Source organism: Anolis carolinensis, chromosome 2 (assembly GCF_035594765.1).
Source record: "Anolis carolinensis isolate JA03-04 chromosome 2, rAnoCar3.1.pri, whole genome shotgun sequence".
NCBI classification, from domain to species: domain Eukaryota; kingdom Metazoa; phylum Chordata; class Lepidosauria; order Squamata; family Dactyloidae; genus Anolis; species Anolis carolinensis.
The window spans coordinates 243,311,362-243,322,384 of record NC_085842.1 but is presented as its reverse complement, the minus strand read 5'-3'; the positions used below and the strand labels follow the sequence as shown (position 1 = coordinate 243,322,384).

The window sequence follows — 11,023 nt, the reverse complement described above, 5'->3', positions numbered from 1 at the left end:
TGTAAATCCAACCAATGAGCCTACCCTGAAGGAACCTGCCTAAATACCATAAATACTTTGTTTCTTCCGCCAAGTTAAGCAGGGAAGAGAGACCATCAACAAATTCCAGATGCTGTAGGCTATATTTCAGAAGAAGTAATTGGCAAAAACCACCTCTGAGGGTTCCTTAAGAGAAGACTGTGAAATTGATAGGCTCACCATATTATCACAGACTGTTTGAAAACACATACATCCACCCCTACATAACAATTGACTGACATAAGACATTTTGATTGTCAATAATAGCTGGAGACTTATTTAAACACAATTATATTGTTAGAATTCCCATTACATGAAATAGGACTAAATACATTTAATACAAGAAACATGGGAATATTTGCCTAAGTGTTAGACTATCACATGTGTGGAAACACTTTCATTCAGTGGTTCTCAACCTGTGGGTCTCCATGTGTTTTGGCCCACAATTCCCAGAAATCCCAGCCAGTTTACCAGCTGTTAGGATTTCTGGGAGTTGACGGCCAAAACATCTGGGGACCCACAGGTTGAGAACACCTGCTTTAGTTGGTCAATTAAAAGTATTAGAAACTAAATTTAAATGTGATACAGCTGAACCTTTCTCCCCACGGAACAATAATAATATAATAATAATAATAAAACTTTATTTATACCCCGCCACCATCTCCCCAACGGGGACACGGGGCGGCTAACATGGGGCCATGCCCAGAGCAGTACAATATAATAAAATATAAAAACAACATATCATAACACAATTAAAACAATACAATAAATAATAATATACAATTATATCAAGAAATCAAAGAACCAATAAAAACAAGGGCGGGTCACAATAGGCCTTTATGTGTTATAGTGACCTTATCTTTAGGTTTTCTGGGGCTGAGAGAGTGTGGCTCGCCCGAAGTGGGTTTCTGTGGCTGAGCAGGGAATCAAATCCTGGTCTCCAAAGTTGTAGTCCCAATAAAATGGTAGGAAATTAATGTGGTTGCCATAACTGAATAGGCAATTGGGAGACTCATACACTCACCCCCCTTAACAATTTGATTTAAGTCACAATCATTCAGGGTATGCCTACACACAGCAGAATTATTGCAGTTTGACATCATTTTAACTGCTATGGTTCAATGCGATGGAATTGTGGAAGTTGTAGTTTTGTAAGGTCTTTAGCCTTTTCTGCCAAAGAGTGCTGGTACCCCACCACACAGCAGATCCCATAATCCCATAATATTGATCCATGGCAATGAAACTGATGCTAAACTGCAGTAATTCTAGGTGTGGCTGCACCCCAAGGCTGTGGAGAACAACTGAAGGCTTATTGCTCCATTTTTGGGCCTGCAGCTAATGCTGATACATCTAAGAGAAAGATGTATTCACAGCATTTTTCTAACATTTTGCCAGCTACCAGCCAGGAAGTAATCTGGGATCTGTTAATCATTGTCACTTTCTTGACCTATTTTGTTTGTATTTTGCTGCATGGCTATTGCTTATTTCTTACCCTCCACATTTTTTTTCCCAGATACTGTGCTAGTTTGTGCTCCTAATTTATTTGCCACATGTCCAAATTGGTGTTCTGCTAATCTGGATTAATTTGTCCTCATTTGTTTGTGGAACCCTTCACCGGTATGCTTCCTCTTAACTCCTGCCTGGGGGAAATGCAAAGGCTTTGGAAGCTATGTGTTTTGTGTTGATCTACCTTGATAAGTGGTTAAAGGCAAGATCCAGTGGCACATCTCAAACTGTGGGTGCTGCATCTACATTGTAAAATGAATGCAGTTTGATTCCACTTTCATTGCCATGGCTCAATGCTATGGGAGATATATACATGGCCTCATTTTCAGAGCACTGCTGTCTCACCAAACTACAACTCTCAGGATGGCGTAGCATTCAGTCAGGGCAAGTTGAAGCGGTGTCAAACTACATCTCACCAACACCGCACCCCCCCCCCCCCCACCTCCAGTCAAGAAACCACAATTTCCTTTGGCCTGAAGCCTTCTTGCTACAGATACAGCGTCAGTTTTCCCCACTTGCAGGGTGCCAAGACTTGCCGGCGCTTGAACTAAGAGTATGATGAGTGGCAGTTGCTGAATGCGCTCAGTTTCTTCACTCCAGGGCTTCCCAGAGACGGCCCTTTGTGCAAGAAGGTCATACGTTCCCACAAAAATCCTCACATGGCTTGGAAGCGGATGCATGGGTCATATTGCCTCATTGCAAGAAAAACAACAACATTATGCCCCTCCTTCCAAATAACCATGAGGAACAGGAGAGAAAAAAATCAAACACAAAGTGTGCATCTGCACTGCAGGATTGAACTATTAAATCATGAGAGCCCCAGTTTTACAAGGTCTTTAGCCTTCTGTGCCAAAGAGAACTGGTGCCACACCAGACTACAGCTGGTAGCATAAGCTCATGTAGGATACAGCTACATTGCAGGATTAAAACAGTTTGGCACCACTTTAATTTCCATGGCTCAAAGCTATGGAATCCTGGGATCTGTAGTTTGGCAAGGGCCAAGCACCCTGGCAGAGAAGGCTAAATGCTTTGTAAAACTATCAACTCCTGGGATGCCATAGCCTCAAGCCGTGGCATTTGGTGTCAAACTGTATTAATTCTACAATGTAGAATCAGGCATGGGCAAACTTCGGCCCTCCAGGCTGTTAGGAATTGTGGGAGTTGAAGTCCAAAACACCCGGAGGGCTGACGTTTGCCCATGCCTTGTATCGATGTACCCCTGGTTAGCCTTTGCTTGGGGATATTTTGTGCTTCCCAAATATGTTTGTCTTAACTAACATTTTGACTAACATTTTTTTTAACTCCTCCAAATATTTTGATTTGCAATGCGTACTTTGCAGTTTCTCACTGCACAATTACTGTATTAAAATGTGCATCTCTTCCTATTACGAACATGCAACCCTGAATATTACACTTCTTTTTTGTAGAGTATTTTTAAAGGATTTCTTTCCTTGATAGAGACTGACTCATTTTAACCATTTATTCCCCCCTCCCCTGCCCAAAAAAATTAGGAAAAGGGGAATCTATTATGGATTATGTAGAGGATATATTTTAAAATTTTATATTTTATTTAAGTAAAGATAAAACATTTTCACAGAAATCTACAAGTTATGTTGCTGTTGCAGAGCTGTTTCTGCTATGTAATTAGAAAGTGGGAATCAGCTGCAAATCCCATTTTAATTTGTTTGTCCTAACTGTCATAGAGGCTCCTGATGGCGCAGCGGGTTCAATCGCTGAGCTGCTGAACTTGCTGACTGAATGGTCTGCAGTTCGAATTCAGGGAGCAGAATAAGCGCCTGCTGTTAGCTTCAGCTTGTGCCAACCTAGCAGTATGAAAACAAGCAAATGTGAGTAGATCAATATGTACTGCTCCGGAGGGAAGAGGTGTTCCATGCAGTCATGCCAACCACATGACCCCCAGAGTTGGACACGACTAGACTTAACATCAGGGAAACCTTTACCTAACTGTCTTAATTTGTTTTGTATATGGCACTGAATGTTCGCCCATTTTCCTTTTGGAAGCTGTCCTGAGTCCCTTCGGGGAGAGAGGGCGGGTTAAAAATAAAGTTTTATTATTATATTATTTTATAGTGACAGAAGCAACTTGAGAAAATACTGCAAGTTACTTCTGGTGTGAGAGAATTGGCAGTCTACAGAGATATTGCCCAGGGGATACCTGGATGTACAGCAGAGTCTCGCTTATCCAACATAAATAGGACAGCAGAACTTTAGATAAGCAAAAACATTGGATAATAAGGAAGGTTTAAGGAAAAGACTATTAAACGTCAAATTATGTTATGATTTTACAAATTAAGCACCAAAACATGTTTTACAACAAATCAACAGAAAAAGCAGTCCAATAGATGGTAACATTATGTAGTACAGTAGAGTCTCACTTATCCAAGCCTCGCTTATCCAAATTTCTGGATTATCCAAGCCATTTTTGTAGTCAATGTTTTCAATATATTGTGATATTTTGGTGCTAAATTCGTAAATACAGTAATTACAACATAACATTACTGCGTATTGAACTGCTTTTTCTGTCAAATTTGTTGTAAAACATGATGTTTTGGTGCTTAATTTGTAAAATCATAACCTAATTTTATGTTTAATAGGCTCTTCCTTAATCCCTCCTTATTATCCAAGATATTCGCTTATCCAAGCTTCTGCTGGCCCGTTTAGCTTGGATAAGTGAGACTTTACTGTAATTACTGTATTTACGAATTTAGCACCAAAACATCACAATTTATTGAAAACATTGACTACAAAAACATTGACTACTAAAAGCCAGACTGCGTTGGATAATACAGAACGTTCAATAAGTGAAGGTTGGATAAGCGTATACTGTATTACCATCCTGCTAGGAGGCTTCTCTCATGTTCCCGCAAGCTAGAGCTGACAGGTGGGTGCTCACCCCATCTCGCACATTTGAACTGGCAGTGGCAACTTTCATGTCAGCAACCCAACCTTTAGGTCAGAAGTCTAGCTGGTACAAGGGTTTAACTCACTGCGCCAATGCGGCTTCTATTATATTGTTATGTGAATTGCCCATTCCCAGAAACGATAGCTACATCTGCACTGTTAAAATGAATGCAGTTTGACACCACTTTCAACTACCATGACTCAGGGCCCTTCCAGACAGGTCCTATATACCAGGATCTGATCCCAGGTTTTCTACTTTAAACTGGATTACAGTGTTCCCTCACCTATCGTGGGGGTTAGGTTCCAGGACCACACGCAATAAGGGACACTATATTTTAATATTTATACTTTATTTTAGTAGTTACACACTATTTTAAGTCTTTATCAACCAATCGTGTGTTGATAAATTGCCTCCTCCCCCCATTGCCGCTTGGGCTCCTTTTCTCTCTCCTTCTCCTTTACTTAGGCTGTAAATGGTAATTTTTATGATTTATAATAGTCTTTTAGAGTTTATTGAAAAACTGCGAAATAGCGAATCCGCTAAAAGTGAACCGCAAAGTAGTGAGGGAACACTGTATATAAGTTCCCACTACCAGATAATCTGGATAAACAGAAAACCTGGGAACAACTCCTAGGATATAAGGCTTGTGTGAAAGGGCCCTCAGTGCAATGGACTCGGGCTGTGGCACAGGCTGGAGAGCAAACCAGCTGTAACCAGCTGGAATGAATCACTCTGACCAGGAGGTCTTGAGTTCGAGGCCCGCTCGGAGCCTATGCTTGTCTTGTCTTTATTCTATGTTAAAAGGCATTGAATGTTTGCCTATATGTGTAATGTGATCCGCCCTGAGTCTCCTTCGGGGTGAGAAGGGCGGAATATAAATGCTGTAAATAAATAATAAATAAATGGAAGGGAGCCCGCGGTTCAAATCCGAGGAGCGGTGTGAGCTCCCGCCTGTCAGCTCCAGCTTCCCATGCGAGGACATGAGAGAGGCCTCCCACAGGATGGTAAAAAATCAAACATCCGGGCGTCCCCTGGGCAATATCCTTGCAGACGGTCAATTCTCTCACACCAGATGCGACTTGCAGTTTCTCAAGTCGCTCCTGACACACACAAAAATGAAATGGAATCCTGGGAACTGTAGTTTGCAGGGTCTTTGAGCCTTCTCTGCCTCTTTCCAAACCCCAACCCCAGCATGGAGCCCGGGAAGTTGAAGTGGTGTCAAACTGCATTCATCCTACACTGTGGATGCCTCCCTTCCCACGCCGGAGAAGGCTCCGGCTCCCGCATGTGGCTGCGTGGAGCTGGTCCCTCCCTCTTGCCTTTGGGCTGCTTTCAACAAGGAAGGGTGCAAAGGCGGAAGCTCCTGCTCTCTTGGCTGCCTTGGCCGGGCTCCATGCCTCAGACCCACCGCCCTTCCACGCGCGGAGTGGGCAGCCGGGGGCAGGCCTTGGTGCGGACGCCTGCATGGCCACCTTGCCCGCCGCTGATCGGAGGGCTTTCGCTCTGAAAATCAACAGGTAACGGGGCTTAGCTTGGCTTGTCTTGTCTTGGGGGTGTTGTTTCCCCTTTAAGGCGGCTAAAGAAGCGGCTGGAGGCGCCTCTAGCCTAGCAGCAGATTATCTAGTATCTACAGCTTGCACATTGGGGCGTGGAGGGAGCTGCATGTTTCTGATCACTAAGGGTGCATCTACACCAGGCATGAGCAAATTTTGGCCCTCCAGGTGTTTTGGACTTCAACTCCCACAATTCCTAACAGCCTATCGGCTGTTAGGAATTGTGGGTGTTGAAGTCCAAAACACCTGGAGGGCCAAAGTTTGCTTATGCCTGTTCTACACGCGGTAGAGTGGATACACCCAGGGACACCGTTTTACTTCCCTATTGTATATCTAACACTATGATTAGAATCTCTTTAAAACTACAGGGGGATCCTTGGTACCCACTGTGGTTTGGGATTTATTTATCCTGCCAGAAGAAAACCTAGGGTACAGTTGTAATGTATTTAAAAACAGAAAGTTAAAAACTTGGCATTATACCAAATGTCCTTTGACCACTAGCTGGCCACCTTGGGTGCCTGTGGTGTTGCTATAAGAAGGTCCTCCATTGTGCATATCGCAGGACTCAGGCTACATTGTGATAAGGGGTCTCTGGTTTGCTCTTCCTCACACTCACATGTTGTAGACTCCACTTTGTGGCTCCATTTCTTAAGGTTGGCTCTGCATCTCGTGGTGCCAGAGTGCAATCTGTTCAGTGCCTTCCAAGTCACCCAGTTTTCTGTATGCCCCCAAGGGAGTCTCTAATTCGGTATCAGCCATGGCTTGAGGTTCCGGGTTTTAGCCTGCCACTTTTGGATTCTCGTTTGCTGAGGTGTTCCTACGCATATCTTTGTAGATCTGTTGTTCTCAACCTGGGGTCCCCAAATGTTTTTGGCCTTCAGCTCCCAGAAGTCCTAACAGTTGGTAAACTGGTTGGGATTTCTGGGAGTTGTAGGCAAAAACATCTGGGGACCCCAGATTGAGAACCACTGCTGTAGATCTTAGGAAACTCTTCCTTGATTTAAGGCGTTGGTGTGCTGGCTGATATCCGAACAGGGGATGGGCCAGAGATGTCACTGCCTTGGTCCTTTCATTACAGGCTGCTACTTCCCTGCGGATGTCAGGTGGTGCAATACCAGCTAAACAGTATAATTTCTCCAGTGGTGTGGGGTGTAGACATCCTGTGATAATGTAGCATGCCTCATTAAGAGCCACGTCCACTGTTTTAACATGGTGAGATGTGTTCCATACTGGTCATGCATATTCAGCAGCAGAGTAGCAAAGCGCAAGGGTAGATGTCTTCACTGTCTAGTTGTGATCCCTAGGTTGTGCCAGTTAGGTTTCATATGATATTATTTCTAGTGCCCACTTTTTCCTTGATAGTCAAGCTGCTTCTTGTAGGTCAGAGCAGGGTCCAGGGTAACTACCAAGTATTTGGGTGTGCTGCAATGCTCCAGTGAGATTCCTTCCCAGGTAATCCTCAGAGCTTGAGATGCTTGTCTGTTCTTAAGGTGAAAAGCACACGTCTGCGTTTTAGGTGGTTTCCCCTGTAATAGACAGTTAGAGCACCTAAAGCTTTGGAGAGCTTCTGTTCAACCACTTCAAAGCTCCCTGCTTGGGCAGTGATGCCACGATCGTCAGCATAGATGAAACTCTCTGTCCCTTCTGGCAGTGGCTGATCATTTGTTTAAATGTTAAACGTTGATAGAGTGGTTTAGTTGCAAAATCTTTACCCGTGGATACCAAAATCCGCTGTTCAATTCTCAGTGATATAATACTACACCGTTATGTATAATGTATATATTATGGACTTGAGCTTCTATGGATTTTGGTATCCACAGGGCTGCAGGGCTCCCACTAAACCCCAGTGGATACCAAAGGTTCATGATACTTGGGAGGAGATGCCAATTATGGCATGACTTGAGAGGAAAGTTCGCTTTGATTCTGGAATAGCTTCTAGGTTCAACTTGTTCTTCTGTGTGGTTTAGTAACCTCACCTTGTGGGGAAAATGTTAATAAGTTTGAATGATTTGTATAGCAAGTTATTCCCCGTGTACAGAGGGATTTTTTTAAATAACTTTGACAAGTAGAAAATATCAAGTGCTGGGTTAGGACTTGTTCTGAGCAGGTTTATAAATGGCAGTGAATTTCACGCCTTTATGATTAACAAGCTTCCCCTTTTGCTTTTGCTAAGGTTTGTGGGCTTGAACAACAGTCTCAAATGTAGCCCAAAAGAATGCATTTACACTGTAGAATGAATGCAGTTTGACAGCACTCTAATTGCCATGACACAATATAATGGAATCATGGGAGTTGTAGTTTTACCTCACCAAACTACAACTACTAGATTTCCATAGCATTGCGCTATAGCAGTTAAAATGCCGTCAAACTGCATTCATTCTACAGTGTAGATGCACCTTAGTTGGGGGTTCTTCTGCAAGTAGTGTGTTGTTCTTCCAACTGCTAGAAGTCTGCAATCCAGAATAGTTCCATATCCACCCACTCTTTGAATTCACTGTGAAAATAATAGGTAAATGTAAGCAAAGTTGATTTGCTATTTTATGCTGTTTATCAATGTTGTCGACCGCGTTTTAGGGGATCGGGCCCTTAAGGAGAGACCCGATCCGGTCCTGAGAGAACGGACCTTGGTGAAGCCAAAAGGAGAATTACGAGCCACAATACAACCTGAAGCCGAAATGAAGAAGGTCCGCCAAAGTTGAAGGAAAATCCGCCAAGGAGTCTTTATTGAGCAATTCAGCTGAAGAGGACTCTAGTAGCGATCATTCGGTCTACTAGGGTACCATACAATCAAAATAAAGCCATACTTATACAAAATTTCAGTCTGACAACCCTTTGAATTTCCCGCCCTGCTTCCCCGCCCATCTGATCGATGATAGGCTAGAAGGTTGAACGAGGCGGGCTTTCGTTTCCCGCCTTGCTCCGTTGGCCCAATAGGAAGCTGCCTTTTGTCTCTACTCGGGCCAATCAGGAAAGAGAAGGCGGGAGTTATCGAAACAATGAGGTGACGGGACAGGAACTAGCGGATTAAGTCCTGCTAGACCGATTTCTAAAGGGTGCTTAATTTATTAATGGCAGCAATCAAGGATGTCCGGGTTTCTGTCACGTATACAGATTTTAGATATGCCTTGGGGTGTCAGAGATGGAAGCAAAGATGGGTGGTGATGAGCCATATTGACAGGCTCTGCAGGTCGCCTTCCTGAGGTGTCCTGGTTTTTCCTTTGGGTGAGATATGACAATGTTTGCCTTGGGGCGAATCACCTTTAGGTCAGCAAACTCCGAATTCGGCGACTCAAGCCCTATATTGTCCATGCAATTTGAATTTGATTGGATTTAGCGGTGGCAGATTATCCTTTTGTTTTTGGGAAAGGAAGCCTGGGTCATAGGAAATGGGATAAGTTCTGGGGTTCAGGTTGAGTTCAAAATATTTCCTATTTGATTTCATGATTTGACAATTATATGAAATAAAATGAAAAATAAAATAAAGTTGGAATATAAACCATGCTGGGAAAAATACATATTTTCCGGGGATCCCAAAGAGTACAAATACATATAGGCAGATAGATAGATTTCATGGAAATAAGGGAGAATCCATAAAAGTGAGTTACATTGCATAGAGGGGAATCATGAATGATATAAACAATTGAAAATATTTGATAAGAACGAAGTTCATAACATCTGGAGAACCCAGCGTGGAAATCCATAAAAGTGGAGTTTTAGCAGCATGATTTTACAATTCATGAAGTTGTTATCTCTTGCCTCAGGCTAAAAGGTCAAACACCTTTTGTGCAGAGAGTCACAGTAAACTCCAGTAAAAAGTCTCAATCACCTTCTACTATAAATATATGGAATATAGAACATAAAGTCTTGATTTTTGAACTATCTTTTACAAAGTCCTGGGGGGGGGGGTGGTCACCTCGATCACATCAATAGCATTAAAGGCAGACATTAGGGAGGTACAAGTTTCCTAGGTATGAAGAGACAATGTGCAGAATCTTTACGTCTCAATTGAGATAAAAGTTGAATATAATAATAATAACAACAACAACAACAACAACAAAAATAGACTCATCTGCCAGTACTATATTGTAGTGGGTTTCCAGGTTCAAGACAAGAACTAGGACGTCTTATTAGGGGCAACACATAAATTGGCTACTGCATCTTCAAGCTTCCTATTTCCTCTCAAAAATGGATTGCAGGATTTTCCAAACAACAACTTAATATTGTGAGGTCTTCCTGTTGAATGTTGTAAGGTAAAATGATTTGACATAAGTAGATCTCGAATGGCTACTTAAGACCCATTAACTTTACAAACGACCTGGTCTTGTTGGAAATTCTACAGCTGGTTTGTTGACACAACTGCTTACACCTTTTGGATATGTCCTAGGCCCCTTCTACACTGCCATAGGTAAAGGTAAAGGTTTCCCCTGACGTTAAGTCCAGTTGTGTCCGACTCTGGGGGTTGGTGCTCATCTCCATTAAGCCGAAGAGCCGGCGTCGTCCGTAGACACCTCCAAGGTCATGTGGCTGGCATGACTGCATGGAACACCGTTACCTTCCCACCGGAGTGGTAGCTATTGATTTAGTCACATTTGCATGTTTTCGAACTGCTAGGTTGGCAGAAGCTGGAACTAACAGCAGGCGCTCACTCCGCTCCCCGGGTTTGAACCTGGGACCTTTCGGTCTGCAAGTTCAGCAGCTCAGCACTTTAACATACTAAGCCACACTGCCATATAATTCAGATTATCAAAGCAGGTAATCGGCATTATCTGCTTTGAAATTGATTATATGAGTCTAGACTGCTATACAACCCTGTTCAAAGCAGATAATCTGGATTTTATATGGCAGTGTAGAAGGGGCCTTAGAGAGAGTATTATGATGAGCTGCTACACTTCAAAATGTGTATGTATCCTACAGAGAAGACTCAAGAAATGGCTAAAAGCAATAAACACACACACAAAATAAAGTAACCAACGTGGGTAATGTCTTTCAGGAAATGTCCCCAAGTTCTGATCGGGCTAACTTT

At 42.9% G+C, this 11,023-nt stretch overlaps 1 protein-coding gene across 2 annotated transcripts in view; it reads left to right on the top strand.

Moving 5' to 3' along the window:
• Positions 1-5,715: 5,715 nt before the first annotated feature.
• dock8 (dedicator of cytokinesis 8) overlaps positions 5,716-11,023 on the top strand; it is a 99,020-nt gene continuing 93,712 nt past the window's right edge. For both annotated transcript variants that reach the window (XM_008103317.3, XM_008103316.3), the window contains exon 1: positions 5,716-5,964. In XM_008103317.3, coding sequence (XP_008101524.2) covers positions 5,912-5,964 — 53 coding nt within the window. In that variant the 5' untranslated portion in view covers positions 5,716-5,911. The remainder of the gene's footprint in view (positions 5,965-11,023) is intronic.